The following is a 20,363-nucleotide window of genomic DNA, read 5'->3' on the forward strand; positions in this document are numbered from 1 at the left end:
GACACTGAATGCGCTATATAAAAAGGTGTTATAACAGCATGTGAGCGCGAGAATCTCTCTTTTAACACACGTTTTCTCTCCTGTTAAACACCCCCCGAAAAGTGACAATAACAGCAGTTTTATGCTAGAATGCAGGTTGAGTAGTGTGTAGAAGTCTTAAGTGCTGCATGTTTAGGGATATTTGGAGATCAAAACACTGACTTTTGAGTGTTGTGTGGAGGGCGTACACATTGACTGTTATGTGTTGTGTGGAAGCCTTCACATTGACTGTTAAGTGTTGTGTGGATATTGACTATTAAGTGTTGTGAGGAAGTCATACTCATTGACTGTTAAGGGTTGTGTGGAGGTGTACACATCAATTGTTCAGTGTTGTGTGGAGGGTGTACACACTGAGGATGGAGTGTTGTTTGAAAGCCAGAAACTGCACATTGAGTGTTTTGACCTACATAAATATTGTTTTTATTTATTCCATATTACTCGACATAAAATAAGAACATGTACCATTCTTTGTATTTTATTTATCTCATTGTTATACGGTTAAATGTTTTAAGATCATATAACACATTATGACGAACAAATGACTTAAAATACTTGATTTCTAACTTAATATATTCTACATCTGCTAAGGTAAATGCATCAATAGATCTGAGAAAACATTGAAAAGTTAAGTTGGCATGTTTTTGGCCGCTCTATCTTCAAGCGAGAGGAGACCAGGCGCAAGCATGAGAAAACACGCGATGCGATGACCCCTAAAAACCGCAGATGGCACCCAGCACACGGACCACACCCGAATGTATGACAGCAGACCTCAGATCACCACGGCTCCGCACCAAAATGATGCCACTAGCAAGTCAAAAGCTGCTACCAAACACTCGGTGCTAGAAAGCTGTCTGATATATGTCTGTGCTAAAACAAGACCGACAATATTGGCATTATTGTCCACGAAAACGGCACGCGTTAAATATTCATGAGACAGCCCAATTCTTCAGCTAGTAAAACTAAAATACGGACTGACCGGGCCTACCACACAAAACACCAACTGATGCACCCCAGACACACTTCACCTTGCAAGAAGCAACGCAACATAGGCACCACACAACATTATAGTGAAGCATTACAGACAACGGAATGCAACCAGGGCCTCACCAGTACCATTGTGATGCATTACAGACACTTCATATCGCAAGAAACAACGCAACATAGTCATTACCAACACTATAGTGAAGCACTACGGACAACGGAATGCAACTTGGGCCTCACCAGTACCATGGTGATACATTACAGACACAACCTAGGTTTCGCCAATACTGTAATTATTCACTATAGAAGCTTCACTACGCAAAAAAGCAAAGCAACCTAGACATCACCAGAACCTATAGTGGTGCACTACAACCACTTCACAAGCAAGCAACGCAACGCAATGCAATCTAGGACTCGCCAGTACTATAAGGACGAAATCCTAGTGACCCGAAGCAACTTCAGGTCAACCAACCTTAAATAGCAAGGTGCATCTTTTGCAATGAACAACCTTTGGTGCACTGTTTAAGACAATAATGCCCTTGTGATAGGCCCGATAAAGGCAAACATAGTTTCATCAAACTGAGTGGACCGTGTCCATAACTGACAGACGACAACGCCAATTACACTGAACTGTTCCGAATAAAATTCATCACACCAAACGCATAGATATATCTCTAGTTCGGCATCAACCGTATAAATCGCCACAAAACAAACACCCAACCGGTTATTGTTTAGCAATCTAATTAACTCGATATCTCGCCTGATCCCCTCAATTCAACATTATTTGAGCGACAGTCCTAACATTTAAGGTATAATTACCGATTCATAAAAAATACATAACACAGAAATAACTGCCAGTGAGCCTTATCTTTTATCTAGAAGCTAAGATATAAATGAAAATACCTAGGCTAAAGTAATACACAAGTTCATGTAATTTCTTTTCCTATATATTCTTTTACAGAAAATGTCTTAAACATTAATTTAATTTCCGATATCCTAAAAAAGCACACAGTTCCAGTTAAAAACATTCTAACGAATGCTGTTATTTATCAACATAATACACCTGAATTCCATAAATCGGAAACTATCCAAAAGTTAATTTCCAGGAAGTATCTACGGTACTTTGAAGTTCCTTCGACTTGGCTTCTATCACAGAACATACATTCGTAACTTCTTTGAGTATGATTATAATTGGGATATCGGAGACTTCACAGTGTACGTTGCACTAACAGCTCACTGACATCTTCAATAAATGCCATATAAGAAATCGGTACCCTGAAAGTATAATCCAAAACGCAGCAAATCTGACACAAATTTCTCCAAAATGTCAGGTCTTTCACCAAAAACTAAGTTAACCATAAAAAATTACTGCATTAGCAACTTTAGGGGTGTGGCGGGAGGGTAAGTTTATCTTTACTGAACGACAAGTAGAAGAACAGTAGATTCTGTCAGTCAGTGTATAATAACGGTCTATTCGCCCTTTCAGACGCAGTGTGAGAAATCTGCACGGGCTTTTTGCTTTTATATCGAACAACTGGCTGTGTTCTCGGCTCGCTGAACATGCACATCAGTACTGTATTGATAAAACGAGAACCAGTTCAACTTAATAATAAAGGCTGATTAATCCCGAATCCTTAGAAACTAACAAACATTTTAAGTCTCGAGGAATAAATGAAATTATTTTAAAGAAATAATTTATATTATTCCATATTACTCGACATAAAATAAGAACATGTACCATTCTTTGTATTTTATTTATCTCATTGTTATACGGTTAAATGTTTTAAGATCATATAACACATTATGACGAACAAATGACTTAAAATACTTGATTTCTAACTTAATATATTCTACATCTGCTAAGGTAAATGCATCAATAGATCTGAGAAAACATTGAAAAGTTAAGTTGGCATGTTTTTGGCCGCTCTATCTTCAAGCGAGAGGAGACCAGGCGCAAGCATGAGACAACACGCGATGCGATGACCCCTAAAAACTGCAGACGGCACCCAGCACACGGACCACACCCGAATGTATGACAGCAGACCTCAGCTCACCACGGCTCCGCACCAAAACGATGCCACGAAGCAAGTCAAGAGCTGCTACCAAACACTCGGTGCTAGAAAGCTGTTTAACAAACACCATGCGTCCCGTCTCCTCTCGATTTATTGATTTTTTCCGCCACAATAAATTTTGCAAAAATTTATCCCCCAAAAATCAACACAAAGAAAAATTAGACATTTACAATTTTCTATTAAAGCATCTCTGTGACCGCGGCAAATCTCAAGTAAAATGCAATGAATCCGCGCGAAAGAAATTATAGCGAAAGCATAAAAATATAGGTAAACATTTAATCCACACGGCCAGCCAATCGCTGGAGTCGAAAATATCATGCGGTGTTACCGAAAGATATATACTGTAATATTTCTAATACAAATGATCAGTACGTACAGGACAAACTAATTAAGCGTATTGATGCACTTATCCCTAATAGCATAAGTCTGAACCACATTTTACCGGGAAAAAAGTTGCTGTGGCATAACACATTATTGTGTGATTTGGTTTAACCGTAAAAATCTTGGGCAAACTAGATCTTAACAAAATAATTCGATGTCAGGTTATTTGTGACGTCAGAACTTTTGAATCACAGTAAGTAGTCATGAAAAGTTATTTGTTTTATTTGCCTGTATACATGGTAAAAGTACATACATAGTTTCAAATCACCAAAAATTCGTAATTTCGGATATTGCTTAATATTTTACCTAAATCAATAAAGAATTGTATCAACTTTTGGCACACACAAGTTTTATTTGAATTTGTGTCCCAGTTGTGAAATAATTGTCATAAATTTAAACCTCTAGTATGTAAAGCGTCGGTAGCGATGAACATTTTCTCAGAAATTGCTTGAACTATTTGGTCTTTTGAATGTTTGACTCGGGGGATATTGCCCATAAGAAAATAGTATCTTAATATTTCATAGAATCGCGTTAAATTAACTGAACTATGGGCAAGCTACACTGGTTTCGTTTTGTATTTTCAACAAAATAAAATCCTCTTTCTGATTTGTCTTAGAATTTATTAAACGTATAACCAAGTACTGTCTGTAAAAGACAGGTCAGCCTCTTCTCTAAATACCGGATCCCAACGACGCTTGAATCTACCAGTACACTTAATTAATCTGAATAGGTGGCCTGCCAAAATAGGCTAATGTGAAAACAACTGTAAACATCCTTTATTCGTAGTTATAATAAATCTGCAATAAAACTGGTTTATATCTACCGCCGCAAGAATGAATTTGATTCCGTATGACAACCCTGTAATAGATTACTTAAAAACACTCTCATATAAAAACTAATGAAAAATAATGCTCGTAAGGTATGATAAACTTTGATGAGGACCCTTACACTAAACCATACGTCATGAATAAACATGATGACGTATTCACTAAGTATAGGCTATACTTTTACCGGTTATAATTGTCGAAATATTTCAAATGCTTTTAAAAGCAGTGCTACACATTATCAGAGAATCGGTAGAGATTTCCGACCAATAAAATAAAATGTGTATTTTATACTTCTTTGTTCTAAATAAAGAATGTCTTGAACTTTTCAGTTCGAAGGCGAAGCAGGCCATTTCAAATGCCATTAAAACGACCAGGCACGTGATTGGTTTTGAATAAAAGATTTATATGAAGGCACCAAACATAATCGCCACTGAATTTGATTTCTTTATTCGACAAGTCGGTATCCCAGATAAATGGGGAATAATATAATAGTTCTAGAACAATTCTGTCGGAAGTTATGCCACATTTATGCCACGTGTCAGGCAACAGTTTGCGTGACACCAATGACCTTTAATCCAAACCTTCACCCCAAGCATTTGCAGAAAAAACAACTGTTTACCCTGATTGGTAATCCAAAAATAGTCCTGAAAAAACGGGTATACCGACTGTAATATCGCAAGAATCCTAGTATTGTTAAATCTAAACAAATCTCAACCCTTATGTGGTGATAGGCTTGCTAAATCAACAGAATGAGTCGGATGAAGCAGAGACGAAACAATCCACATACATCTGCAGTCCTGAATAAAAATTATTCTGTGAAACAATCGATGTTTTTTTGTTTTGTTTTTTTTTAATTTACTTTCTGAAGTGTAGTGGTCAGAATTCGGATCACCATCTGTAGGTCTACAAATCAAGCTCTGAACCCCAAAATTTCCATCATTATTGCCTTTGTTCTTTCGTTTGCCAACTGCTATCAAATCCTTAAATACTTTTAAAGCCGCAAAACCACCTCCAGTAAAATCGTCTAGATAGTTCTGCTGTTTGCCTGATTTCATGTTTGATTTCAGCACAAAATTCTTAAATGCCCACCACGACCTAGTAACCTTTTTTTTTTTTAACTATGGAAACTTCATGAAAATCATTCTTAAATTACAAGTAATATACAGCCATGATGGATAATTAAGGCCCTTCCTAAAATAAATGAGTTTTACAGCTTCATATGCAAAACTTATTCAATCAATCTCTTATCATCATAAAGAGCATAGCATAGAATGACTACTTTACACTGAAGAAACCAAATGTGTTCGAAATTTAACTTAATACACTAATTTCTGTACATATTGTTACATTGATTAGATATAGTATTAAGTCATTAAACACCTTGTTTTGGCCTAATCTATGTCACCGTCAACTTGTTACTAAATACTTGTATATTTCAATCTTTTCATGCAAATCATTTTAAACTACCGTCATGGAAATACAAAAGAATACAGGTATTTTGTGGCGTATCTTTAAATCCTAGCAAATTTTGCAATGTTATCGATTCCTCAAAAGGAAGTGTTGTATCAAAATAAAAACTTTCTGTGTCAGTCCAGTGTTTGTGTTAGCAGAGAAGACTATTAAACGTACTAAACGGTATGCGTTTTGCGTTTTTTGATGACACGTCCCTTGACCTAGATCTTGACCTATTTTAGAAATTTAACAGCTGTTATTTTAGGTCGATATAGTCTACTTTGACCGGTGAATTTGCTAAGTTAACTATATCGATATATTTTTTTGTTTTTGTTTTTGAGGTCTGAGACGAAATTTCATTTGAACTTCATCTCCGGGCGCGACCCCAATCTTGACCCCTAAAATGTCTCCGAAATGTTCTACTTGCAAATTATCCCGGGATGTGGGTTTTGATACTTCACTGAAAAGTTGTACTGACTGCAGGACACTCCCGAATGTGGAGCGAAGTATGTGCTATATATGGAATATTTGAATATTAACGAAGTAATTGCACATGCAGTGACGTGTACTCGCCCGAACCGTTTCCGCTGCGTCATTAACCTGCACACATCGCCACCACAAGTCTGTTATGTTTTAAGACCAGGATGCGGGCGATATCACCCGACGCAACTGAAACTGCCCACCGTGCACACGCCATGCTAAAACTTGTACGTGTAACAAAGCATTTTCTGAACTTTGTCACTGATTGGTTAGATATGTCGCCGCATAAATAATGAACGCTTTCGACCACTGCATATAGAATTAATCTTGCCCGGGTGTTTTCAGCCTGACCGTCGGTAGACAGTCTAAAATGTCTTTCTTACAAAAAACGTTTTGATAACTAAATGCCCCCTTTGACCGGCAATAATGCCAAATTGATATATTCATCTCTGAAAATCTGTTCAAGGGAGGAAAGCAGATGTGCCGCCAGTAAGACACTGGTAAGACTAACAGAAGGTATGATTTAATTTGCGCATCTTCCCACAGACTGTAACTTTTTGTTCAATATTAGACATGCTGACCATACAGACGAGCCTAGTATAAATGACCTATACACTGACATCGCCACACCCTCCTTGAAATTTTACCTCTAACCATGACATAGTCTTGTGAAATACCCGAACCATGTAAAAATACTTAAAAATCAATAATAGTATTAATACACCCACCAGCATGATCTTGTAACTGTCTGTTTCTTCCTTCTCGATATCGTTTGCACAATTACCGGTCCCTCGTGCTCCAAGGTCATGTGGAGGTATCTGATTCCGCACCTCGTTCCTGGCCGGCCTTTTGTTTCTCTCCTCTCGTCCTATGGTGATATTCCTGTTGTTGACGATTTTGCTCTTACATTTTGCCTGTGACCTTCGTCCTTCCTTTCCCGGCCTTGTCGTTTAGGTCTAACACGTTCATGCGGCATCTCAATTTAAGATTACTTTAAGTTTATCTTTACTGAACGACATGTAGAAGAACAGTAGATTCTGTCAGTCAGTGTATAATAACGGTCTATTCGCCCTTTCAGACGCAATGTGAGAAATCTGCACGGGCTTTTTGCTTTTATATCGAACAACTGGCTGTGTTCTCGGCTCGCTGAACATGCACATCAGTACTGTATTGATAAAACGAGAACCAGTTCAACTGAATAATAAAGGCCGATTAATCCCGAATCCTTAGCAACTAACAAACATTTTAAGTCTCGAGGAATAAATGAAATTATTTTAAAGAAATAATTTATATTATTTTCAGGGTATAAGTTCACTGAAGACGAACTTATTTGAGGTGACCTTACAGCAACAGTACATGGGAGAACATATACCAGCTGTATGGCTCACTTTTGAGAAGAATATTGATAGGTTAGTATTATCAGTAAAGATTTGAGCAATCAACTTGAACAAACTTACATACTCAACTTGAATGAAGTGAATAAACTTGTTCACGGAACTTAACTCGTACAGAACTAAACTGTGTAGTTATCAACTTGTATAGTTAACTTGATTGAACTTGTGTGGTTAATTAGAATGAACTTTAGGGTTAACTTGAATGAGCGAACAAACCTATACACGTTACATTAAATAACTTGCACACTGGACGTTGTTGAACTTGTACACTCAGCTTGTATTAACTAGTACTTGCAACTTAAATGAATTTGTACATGGAACTTGAGCTTACATGTTCAGGGTTCCATTGTTGTGTTTTGAAGCATTTATATGATAATAAATAATGATTTGTTGTATAAATATGTAACTGAAAAATTGTAATTCAATGTTTTCAGAATAAAGGAAAAGAATGATATTGTGACATACCAGGAGATTGAGTTGTTAGCCAACAAGTCTGGTATCTTTGAACCTTCAGAGGTGAGTTGTTAGGCAATAAGTTGGGTATCTTTGAACCGTCAGAGGTGAGTTGTTAGCCAACAAGTCTGGTATCTTTGAACCTTCAGGGGGGCCTCCGTGGCCGAGTGGTTAAGGTCGCAGACTTCAAATCACTTGCCCCTCATCGATGTGGGTTCGAGCCTCACTCGGGGCATTGAATTTTTCATGTGAGAAAGCCATCCAGCTGGCTTACGGAAGGTCGGTGGTTCTACCTGGGTGCCCGCCCGTGATGAAATAATGCACGGAGGGGCACCTGGGGTCTTCCTCCACCATTAAAGCTGGAAAGTCGCCATATGACCTATCATGTGTCGGTGCGACGTTAAATCAAAAAAAAAAAAAAAAATTGAACCTTCAGAGGTGAGTTGTTAGGCAACAAGTTGGGTGTCTTTGAACCTTCAGAGGTGAGTTGTTAGCCAACAGGTCTGGTATCTTTGAACTTTCAGAGGTGAGTTGTTAGCCAACAAGTTGGGTATCTTTGAACCTTCAGAGGTGAGTTGTTAGCCAACAGGTCTGGTATCTTTGAACTTTCAGAGGTGAGTTGTTAGCCAACAAGTCTGGTATCTTTGAACCTTCAGAGGTGAGTTGTTAGCCAACAAGTCTGGTATCTTTGAACCTTCAGAGGTGAGTTGTTAGGCAACAAGTCGGGTATCTTTGAACCTTCCGATGTGAGTTGTTAGGCAACAAGTCGGGTATCTTTGAACCTTCCGATGTGAGTTGTTAGGCAACAAGTCGGGTATCTTTGAACCTTCCGATGTGAGTTGTTAGGCAACAAGTCGGGTATCTTTGAACCTTCCGATGTGAGTTGTTAGGCAACAAGTCGGGTATCTTTGAACCTTCCGATGTGAGTTGTTAGGCAACAGTCGGTATCTTTGAACCTTCCGATGTGAGTTGTTAGGCAACAAGTTGGGTATCTTTGAACCTTCCGATGTGAGTTGTTAGGCAATAAGTTTGGTATCTTTGAACCTTCCGATGTGAGTTGTTAGGCAACAGGTCGGGTATCTTTGAACCTTCCGATGTGAGTTGTTAGGCAAGAAGTTTGGTATCTTTGAACCTTCCGATGTGAGTTGTTAGGCAAGAAGTTTGGTATCTTTGAACCTTCCGATGTGAGTTGTTAGGCAAGAAGTTTGCAGGCTGTCTAGCGTCCCTAAAATTCCTACTTTTTCCTATTTTTTTTCAATTTGGCTAAAATTCCTATTTTTTTTTAAAAAATCAAAGGAAATTCCTAAAAAGGCCCTATTTTTTCACAAAGATTCCTAATTTTTTAACTTTTTTGCAATGATCAAAAAGAGAAAATGTTTTAAATGTTGTTTAAAAGTTCTTCTAATTCAGAAAAAAACAATTTAGCACAGTTCAAAACAGTGGAAAGCTAGGAGACGTCTTTTCTGTAAATAAAGCACTATTTGTGAGTTACTTTTATGTCAATTACATAAAGGTAAGCACATTACATGGTCTTTAAAGTCCGTATTTTGATTTGAAAATTCCTAAATTTAGCCCTAAAATTTCTTTAAAATTGTACCAAATTCCTAATTTTAGCCCTATTTTTTTGTACAAATTGCCCTAAAATTAGCCCTAATTTTTTGTCGGGGTATGCTAGACAGCCTGAGTTTGGTATCTTTGAACCTTCCGATGTGAGTTGTTAGGCAAGAAGTTTGGTATCTTTGAACCTTCCGATGTGAGTTGTTAGGCAACAAGTAGGGTATCTTTGAACCTTCCGATGTGAGTTGTTAGGCAACAAGTCGGGGATCTTTGAACCTTCCGATGTGAGTTGTTAGGCAACAAGTCGGGTATCTTTGAACCTTCCGATGTGAGTTGTTAGGCAACAAGTCGGGGATCTTTGAACCTTCCGATGTGAGTTGTTAGGCAACAAGTCGGGTATCTTTGAACCTTCCAATGTGAGTTGTTAGGCAACAAGTTTGGTATCTTTGAACCTTCCGATGTGAGTTGTTAGGCAATAAGTTTGGTATCTTTGAGCCTTCTGACACGAGTTGTTATGCAACAAGTCGGGTATGTATGAACCTTCTGAGATGAGTTGTTTGGCAATAAGTCAGGTATCTTTGAACCTTCAGAGGTGAGTTGTTAACCAACAAGTCTAGTATCTTTGAACCTTCAGAGGGGAGTTGTTAGCTATCATTGAGACTATTGTAATTTCTAGAGTGATGTGAAATAAGCTTTTTATGCACACATTACAGCAGTGAGAGTTTTATTCATTATGACGGAGATAGCTTTGGACCTAATCTTAAAAGTTCTTCAAACGTTATAGTAGTGAGAGATATTAACATAACCATAGGGACACATTTGACACTACATTAGGAAGAGCTATGAACATTGCAGGTAGGGCTTTTGGCATTACAGTGGGGAATGTTTGGACATTATTGTAGGGAGAGCTTATAACATTACAATTTGGAGAGTGTTGGGCATCTTATTAAAAAGAGCTTTGTTTGTTTGTTTTGGGTTTAACACCGTTTTTCAACAGTATTTCAGTCATATAACGGCGGGCAGTTAACCTAACCAGTGTTCCTGGATTCTGTACCAGTACAAACCTGTTCTCCGCAAGTAGCTGCCAACTTCCCCACATGAATTATCAGAGGTGGAGGACTAATGATTTCAGACACAATGTCGTTTATCAAATAGTCACGGAGAACATACTCCCCGCCCGAGGATCGAACTCATGACCCCGCGATCCTTAGACCAACGCTCTTACCTACTGAGCTAAGCGGGCGGGCTAAAAGAGCTTTGTACACTGCAATAGTGATTTAGACATTGCAATAGGAATAGAGCTCTAGACTTTACAATAAAAAATGCTTTAGAAGTAACAGAAAAAATAAACAAATTAGAAATTACAGTATAGATATCTTCGGTCATTACAGTAAAGAATGGTTTGGATGTTACAATAGGTAAATCTTTGGACATTACAGAAGGGAATGCTTTGGACATTACTACAGGGAAGGAGCTCCACTTTACAATAAAGAGCATTGAACTTTATGCTTTATGTAATAGAGTATGAGAAGACATTACAGTAGAAAAAAAATTTGGACAGCTTGAAACATTGTAAGGAGACCTTCAGATTTTATATGAGAGACGGATTTGACATTACAGTAGGAAGACATTTTGAAGTTACAATAGGAATGCTTTTGACATTATATGACAAAGAGCTTTTGACAGCACAGTAGGGAATGATTTTGACATTATATTACAAAGAGCTTTTGACAATACAGTAGGGAATGATTTAGACATTGCAGTAGGGAATGCTTTTTGGCATTATATTACAAAGAGCTTTTGACAGCACAGTAGGGAATGATTTAGACATTACAGTAGGGAATGTTTTTGACATTATATTACAAAGAGCTTTTGACAGCACAGCAGAAAATGATTTAGACAGTACAGTAGGGAATGCTTCGAACATCAGAGTAGGGTAGGAACAGTGAATGCTTTGTACACTGCAGTAGGGAGAGCTTTGGACATTACTGTAGAGAGTGCTTTGGACATTACATTATGGACGGCTTTGGACATTACTGTAGAGAATGCGTTGTTCATTACATTATTGAAAGTTTTGTACATTTCTATAGAGAGTGCTTTGGATATAGCTAAAGAGAGTGCTTTAGACAATATTGAAGAGTGTTCTTTGGACATTTCTGTAGAGAGTGCTTTGGACATTAAATTATGGAGAGATTGGGATACTACTGTAGAGAGTGATTTGGATATTACATTATGGAGAGCTTTGGACATTAAATTATGGAAAGTTTTGGACATTACTGTAGAGAGTGCTTTAGACATTATTGTAGAGAGTGCTTTGGACATTATATAATGGAAAGCTTTGGACATTACTGTAGAGAGTGCATTGGACATTACATTATGGAGAGATTTAGATATTACTGTAGAGAGTGCTTTGGACATTACATTATGTAGTGCTTTTGACATTAAATTATGGAAAGTTTTGGATATTACTGTTGGGAGTGCTTTGGACATTACATTACGGAGAGCTTTGGACATTACTTTAGAGAGTGCTTTGGACATTGCATTTTGGAGAGCTTTGGACATTACTGTAGAGTGCTTTGGACATTACTGTAGGGAGTGCTACAGAAATTACAGTAGAAAGAGCCTTTTGAATAGCATTACAAAAGGCGTTGGACATTATAGTAGAGAATGCTTTGAACATTAGAGAAACTTTAGGACGTCAATGTAGAGAATGCTTTGAACATTAGAGAAACTTTAGGACGTCAATGTAGAGAATGCTATGAACATTAGAGAAACTTTAGGACGTCAATGTAGAGAATGCTCTGAACATTAGAGAAACTTTAGGACGTCAATGTAGAGAATGCTTTGAACATTAGAGAAACTTTAGGACGTCAGTGTAGAGAATGCTTTGAACATTAGAGAAACTTTAGGACGTCAATGTTGTGAATGCTCTGAACATTAGAGAAACTTTAGTAGGTCAGTGTAGAGAATGCTCTGAACATTAGAGAAACTTTAGGACGTCAATGTAGAGAATGCTCTGAACATTAGAGAAACTTTAGGACGTCAATGTAGAGAATTCTTTGAACATTAGAGAAACTTTAGGACGTCAATGTAGAGAATGCTGTGAACATTAGAGAAACTTTAGGACGTCAATGTAGTGAATGCTTTGAACATTAGAGAAACTTTAGGACGTCAATGTAGTGAATGCTTTGAACATTAGAGAAACTTTAGGACGTCAATGTAGTGAATGCTTTGAACATTAGAGAAACTTTAGGACGTCAATGTAGAGAATGCTTTGAACATTAGAGAAACTTTAGGACGTCAATGTAGAGAATGCTTTGAACATTAGAGAAACTTTAGGACGTCAATGTAGTGAATGCTCTGAACATTATAGTAGAGAACCTATTGGGAGTTATTGATGGGAAGACTTTGGCTGTTACAGTAGAGAACACTTGGAATATTCCATTAGGAAATACCTTGGATTGCTTTTGATATTACAGTGAAGAACACTTCAGACATCACAGTAGAGAAAGCTTTGAACTATTAACATAAGGATTGTCAGTGTTTCTATTTGGTTCAATGATCTGTCTGTTCAGGGTTCCTTGGCAGCAAACTTGTTTTATATCAGTGCCTGCTTTGTTGTTAATCTAAGAAATGTGTTACTTTTTGTGATACTATTTGTGCATGCTACAATTATGTTGTGTTTGATACAATTTGTCATATTTTATCTTTTTCACAAATGTTAACTTTTTTAACTTACTTAAAATCAGTATAATTATAGTTTCTTTCAATCTGAACATTTTAAATATTTCTAGAAATAATGGTTCTTTTCTTCTTCTTTTCACAAGTTTTAGAAAGAAAATGTGTTACATACTGATTTTCTGAAGTGCTATGTCAATTTCTACTATTTAACGATATAATTGTCTTAAAAAATTTTTAAGGGTAGAGAATTTTTTTTATTCCGAAGTTTTACTTTGACAACCAAAGTCTCACTTTTTATGATTTTTATACACAGCTGAATGATAATGTTTTATTTTTCACAGATTTTCCAAGCTGTCCAGTTTCTACATGATCTTGGAAGTGTCCAACATTTTTCAAATGAATATCTCAAGTCTAATGTTGTGATCAATCCACAGTGGATAGTTGATGTGATGGCTTGTGTGGTGTCGGTGAAAAATGATTTTATCCAGGTAAAATATTCAAAGAGTTGAATAAAAGAAATGAGTGAATAATTATAGGTTATTAGCTTTGTATTAGGAAATCATTCTCGCATACCAGAGGTCAACCGTGGTTCCCCGGATAAACCTCTGGCACATTTCGCCGATATTTGTGGTTTGCCCTTACAGAAGAAAAAGGCCTGCTGCGTACTCTTGCTGTGTACATACAGCGTATATGATGCGTACATGATGTGCACTGAAATCAAGGGCTTTAAATAGTACGCAGGATATACAACGCACATACACCGATAGTACGTTTGTAGTACACTTTTGACATGCAAATGAGCTCTGCCGCGTACTACTTGCTGCGTACATGCTGTGGACTACATAGTACACAGAATGTACGCTGGAGGAATTTAGTATGCGGGAAATAGTACGCAGCATGTACGCGGCACATACACTTTTCACATGCAAATGAGCCTGCAGTGTACTACCCCTGCGGCGTACATGCTGTGTACTCCTGCGGCGTACATGCTGTGTACTCCTGGCCCGAGTCCTGCGGCGTTCATGCTGAGTACTCCTGCTGCGTACATGCTGTGTACTCTTGTGGCGAAACTGCTGTGATAATGCAAATTCTTTACCCCACCAACTTTCATATGCAAATGCTGATCATTTGGACAAAAAAACAGAAAAAAGATAAGTGACATGCATCAATAAGTATTTACCCTTACCAAAATAATGTAGATTGATGTTATCAAATAAATTAGTATGCTTTTCTTCATCCACTTTTCAATGAAATAAATCAATTTTTGTAGCATGTAATTTGGTAAACATTTGAAGAAAATGGCGTAACTGCATCAAGGGGAAACAACTTTAATGCAACTAAATATAAGTGTTATGATTTATTATAGACGATGTGTGCGTAGTATGTATTTATTTTGATTAAAATCCATCTGAGAACAATCTAGGACTGGAATTATATAAGCATTTATACACTTTTACGTCCGTAAAAAGTAGCGCACCAAAAAATTTTGGATTGATTTTTTCCAATGGGGCGAGCGCAATTAGCCAAAAACGTTCTGAAAATATACGAGCGGCAAATCCGATGAACAACTTTTTAATTTGGTGAGGCCTTAATGAGTTAACATAATGAGCATTAAAGCCTTTATAAAACATGATAGAATGGTGTTTTGCTTAAGAGTATTCAAATAACAGTGAGAGCTATTAACTCTTCTCATTCGGGCGCTGTTGAGGCATTATCTTGGTAATTATTTCATGGATTACAAAATGTAATGCAACAAAGTTCAAATAAGGCTTTTCAATTATCCAAGTTAGAAAGCTCCAGGACTAATTCAAAATGAAAAAGAATATATTTTTACACTGCATGCAAGGTGCAGCTCAGAAATCACTAAGATGTAAGTTTCACAAATGAACATTGCAAATAGTTTGGCAAATTTTCATTGTTCAGAATACTGGTAATCTGAACTATTCTATGCTATTAAGATAAAAGTTACTCGGAAATCAAGTTCTTGCTTCCAAAAAAAAAAAATATGTACAAATCCTTCCTGCATGAAGTGTACTTCAGACTTTTACCTAAAAAAGTTCAAAGTATAAACACCAAAAGAAAATGAACAAGTCCCTCTTGCATATATGAAGTTTACTTCAGACTTTAACTTATAAAAAAAAACTAAGTATAAATGCCAAAAGAAATTGTACAAGTCTTTCCCACGTATATGAAGTGTACTGCACAAATTTCAAAGTATCTGCGGTGTACATGCAGTGTACTATTTTCTTGTACAAGTCTCTCCTGCGTACATGCAGTGTACTCCTTAAATTTTCAGAGTCTGTGTTGCGTACTTGAAGTGTACTAGTGACCTCCTGCGTACATGCTGTGTACTCGTCGAAATAGTACGCGGCATGTACGCGGCATGCGGTGTATGTAAAATGTACTCCTCTGGCGTACTACTGTGTTCGCGGCATATACACAGCAAATACGCAGCATGTATGCCACAGAAGCTTGCTTCTGTAAGGGTGGTTACATTACAGGTAAAACGTTTCAGCCAAGCGACAAAATGTAGCGAACCAATCAAAATCGTCCGTGAAAAGCGTGACCGCATCCTTTCATATCGATGCCGACTTTTGGGTAATATTACTATTTCTTCAGGTAAATTTCTTAACATCGAATAACAGAAATAAATCTTTATTAATCGCAATCATGGAATATCGCCTTTATCTATCGTTAGCAATTACCTTGCTTACATATTGTTTGAAATTTCAATTTGGCATGCCAAATAGTGGCGAACATTGATTGGCTGAAACTTTTCCCGGTAGTAATTACGAGTGCGCATGCTCACCAAATAAACAACAGAAATAAATCAGAGGTTCGTCTCGGGATTTTGACGAACATTTGATTGATGAGTATGCGGGAAATATGCACGAGTTCTTCTTCGGAAATATTGCACGACTTTAGGAGTGCAGTATTCTTCTGCTGAAGAAGGAGTGCATGTTTCGCAATGCAAAGATAATGACCTTTTTATTACATACGCATCTACACATATGAATATTATGTAAATATTATAAATATGTTCAAAAGCCTGAATAGGATTGACAATACTGAACTAAATAGAAAAACTAGTGCAACAACACACACTGAATTACGTCACGCACCTGATTTGAAATCAGGTGTCAGTGTATGGAAAAATATTGACGTTTCCGGTACCAGTGTAACTTAACGGGGAACAGAAACGAGTATGTAACGGTATGATATACAAGGAGCTAAGACAGTCAGTAAACATTCCATATCGTAAATTACAGATTTTACAGCTTGGCATGTATTACGCCTGAACTATTATAAACATAATAAACAGAACTCTTCTCATATTTATGTCTCTCCCCCACCAACTATAGTTGGTGCAGACATATTGTTTTTATGCGGGGGGCATATAGATTTGCTCTTGTCCGTCCGTCTGTCCATCCATCCTTCCGAGAATGTTGTGTCGTGTCTAGCTCCAGAAGTATTTGACATTGAGTCACAAAACTTTACAGGAATGTTGGTCAGCATGTGTAGTTGTGCCCCTGGGGTTTTGCTTCCGGATTCATTCAGTCATGTAGAAGTTATGGCCCCTGACTTTGTAAAAATTGGTCATTTTAGTGTTGTGTCGCGCCAAGCTCCAAAAGTATATGACATAGAGTCACCAGAGTTTACAGGAATGTTGGTCAGCATGTGCAGCTGTGCACCTGGGGTTTTGCGTCCGGATTCATTCAGTCTTGTAGGAGTTATAGCCCCTGACTTAGTTAAAAATTGGTCATTTTAATGTTGTGTCGTGCGTAGCTCCAAAAGTATTGACCTAGAGTCACCAAAGTTTACAGGAATGTTGGTCAGCATTTGCAGTTGTGCACCTGGGGTTTCGTGTCCGGATTCATTCAGTCTTGTAGGAGTTATAGCCCCTGACTTAGTTAAAAATTGGTCATTTTAATGTTGTGTCGTGCGTAGCTCCGAAAGTATGTGACATAGAGTCACAAAACTTTACAGGAATGTTGGTCAGCATGTGTAGTTGTGCACCTGGGGTTTCGCGTCTGGATTCATTCAGTCCTGTAGGAGTTATGGCCCCTGACTTAGTAAAAAATTGGTCATTTTAATGTTGTGTCGCGCGTAGCTCCAAAAGTATTTGACCTAGAGTCACCAAAGTTTACAGGAATGTTTTTCAGCATGTGCAGTTGTGCACCTGGGGTTTCATGTCTGGATTCATTCAGTATTGTAGGAGTTATGGCCCCGGACCTGGGAAAAAATTGGTCATTTTAATGTCATGTAGTGGGGGCATCTGTGTCCCATGGACACATTTCTAGTTGTCCATTCAGCTTTCTGTCTGTTACACTTCATTTCACATTTGGGTGATAGGGATTATGAAGTAGATATTAGTTTTGGGGTCACACCATTGAAGGTCAAGGTCAAAGGGGCCTGAACATGGAAAATATTTTCAGTCAATAGCTTGAGAGCCACTTGACCCAGGATGTTGAAAGTAGGATGATTGGACATACCAAGTAGAGGACCCCTATTGACTTTGGGGTCACTCCATTAAAGGTTATGGTCACAGGGGCCAGAATCCATCACACTTCATTTCAGAAACTTTGTAGGATGATCAGACATACAGAATAGATGACCCCTGTTGGTTTAAGGGTCACACAATTAAAGGTCAAGGTCACAGAGGCCAGAACATGGAAAACTGTTTTCAAGCTATAACTTGAGAATTACTTGACCTAGAACATTGAAACTTCATAGAATGATTAGACATGCTGAGAAGAAGATCCCTATTGCATTTCAGTCTCTAAGCCAACCATTAGTATGACTTAGATTTTTGCTCCTGTCCCCAATTGACTTCTTGCCTATTACTACAATCCGATACGATATGATACAATCCAATACGATGCTATGCTATGCTATGCTATGCTATGCTATGCTATGCTATGATATGCTATGCTATGCTATGCTATGCTATGCTATGCGAAGCTATGCTATGCTATGCTACGCTACACTACACCACACCACACCACACCACACTACACTACACTACACTATGCTATACATGTGCTTTTCTACAAAAACATCTTATAGATGAATACCAATTTCATATTAGTCATGCGTATAGAGCTTCCTGTTTTGCTGCTTACTTATGTGATCAGCTGCAAGACCTAGGTTACACGTATGACTAGTTTTCATGTAGAATATTTGTACATTTCTATAGAATGGTCGCCTCTTGCATGAGGATATAGATAAGGTATGGAGTGCCTACCCAAAGAAGTTACGCGGCTGGCTTCTACGGCTCACAGAGGAGTTTGATCTGACATTCCCACTGAAAGATCAACCAGTGAATCTGGTACCATGTCTTCTACCAGAGAAGAAACCACATGTAAGCTGTATTGTTTTATTATAAATGTTTTAATTTCTTCATATTGATGTGCCATTTTGGTAAGTTTTGTAATAGATTAGGACATAATTCTCAAACTGATGGCCATTTGCATTTACCATACGGCATGATTGTCATTCTATATCAGAAGCATATTTTTGTTTCTGCCTGTTAGTGTGGCCTTTATTTTATTGACATAGATATAGATTTTGAGAACATGAATTTACATAAAAACCCTAATTACTTACCAACTGAGTTAGACTAAATAACTCAGAGAGGTGAATAGAATCTACCAGTTGAGTTAGAGAGGCAATTTACCCATTAAGTTAAAGATTATCAGGCTCCATTCATCAAGAAAAGGTTTAATTGACATTTTTCTGACTGATATGATTACCTTCATTGATAAAGAATTTTTTTCATTTGATGGATAATCTTTTTTTAAAAATTTTGCTCTTTTACTCATTTTTGTTTTTCATTTCTAAACACATTCTAATTTTAGATGAGTATATATTTTAATTTTAGTTTGTGTGGCCTGAGATTGAGAGGGGTTCAGATTTGCGAGAAAACAAAATGGTGTATACTTTTGATTACCTTCCAGCTGGACTTTTTAACAGAGCTCAGGTATGAACTATTTAGTGTTCTGTTACCTATTGATGTGTGTTATGGTAGGTGTATCTAAATGTAGATGTATGTATAGCTAGATGTATTGATATGTTAGGTCAAAGCTGGTAAATATAAGGATAAGGCAACTGTGTGTATGGGTAGGAATATTAAAGCTGCTCACCTGCAATTTTGGTGAAAATTTTCAACATGTTTATTTCCACCAAGTTTGTCATAGAATGTATATATTGATACTGAAAAAAAATGATAAAAGTGGGTGGAAATACAAATAATATTAAGATATATGTAAAAAGCAAGAAGAATGTAAATTTTCTGCATCTTTTTCAAAAGAATAACAATAGTTTACTACCTTCTGCACAGTATTTTTCATTATTTATAAGAATATCTTGTAAAACTCTTATGCCAAAAAGTTTGTGCCATTTGTCACTGTCAAAGTATTCACTTTTTATCAATTTATGAGAAAAAAAGTTTCTGCCTAAAATATTTGAACAAGTCCCTTTAACAGGTAGATGTATTTATAGGTTAAAGTAAATGTATGTATTTTCATATTAGGTTTTAAGTCGTCATAAGAAATCTTGTTTTCAGATATCAGTAACCATATACATGTTTTTGGTAAACAATCTATTATCTCTTTTTATGTAAAGCAACTACTAACTTTGCTTTGGTTTCTGTACTTTGTTGTGTATAAATTGTAATTACTTACCATGACAACATTATTTACTATTTTATGTTTTAGTTCATATGTTTTATCCGCACTGTTGGTGTCTGCACTCAGTAATAGTGCTTGATCGGAGAAAGGATCCATCCCACAAAGTCATGTCGCTTACTTAACGTTAGTTGTATATGTTTGAGGTGTCTTATTAACCAGGTTTTCAACGAAACCTGAGTATAAATTTGGGTGTCTTGGCGGCGGCGGCGCAAACTGGTGTTTCCAGCAATAAACTTTTGTTTCGGTAAAGATATTGAATAAAATTGGGTTGTGTGAGTTATATCAGATAAGGTGGATGATTGGTCTGGTCAAGGTCAAGGTCAAGTACTTAAATGAAAAGGTTTCCCGGTCTACTTA

At 37.2% G+C, this 20,363-nt stretch overlaps 1 protein-coding gene across 1 annotated transcript in view; it reads left to right on the top strand.

Moving 5' to 3' along the window:
• Positions 1-20,363, top strand: part of LOC123565346 (uncharacterized) — a 178,092-nt gene that overhangs the window by 116,829 nt on the left and 40,900 nt on the right. The window contains exons 41-45 of the mRNA XM_053549150.1: positions 7,535-7,641; positions 8,061-8,142; positions 13,659-13,805; positions 18,515-18,679; positions 19,199-19,297. Coding sequence (XP_053405125.1) covers positions 7,535-7,641; positions 8,061-8,142; positions 13,659-13,805; positions 18,515-18,679; positions 19,199-19,297 — 600 coding nt within the window. The remainder of the gene's footprint in view (positions 1-7,534; positions 7,642-8,060; positions 8,143-13,658; positions 13,806-18,514; positions 18,680-19,198; positions 19,298-20,363) is intronic.

The sequence above is a fragment of the Mercenaria mercenaria genome, chromosome 8 (assembly GCF_021730395.1).
Source record: "Mercenaria mercenaria strain notata chromosome 8, MADL_Memer_1, whole genome shotgun sequence".
Taxonomy (NCBI): domain Eukaryota; kingdom Metazoa; phylum Mollusca; class Bivalvia; order Venerida; family Veneridae; genus Mercenaria; species Mercenaria mercenaria.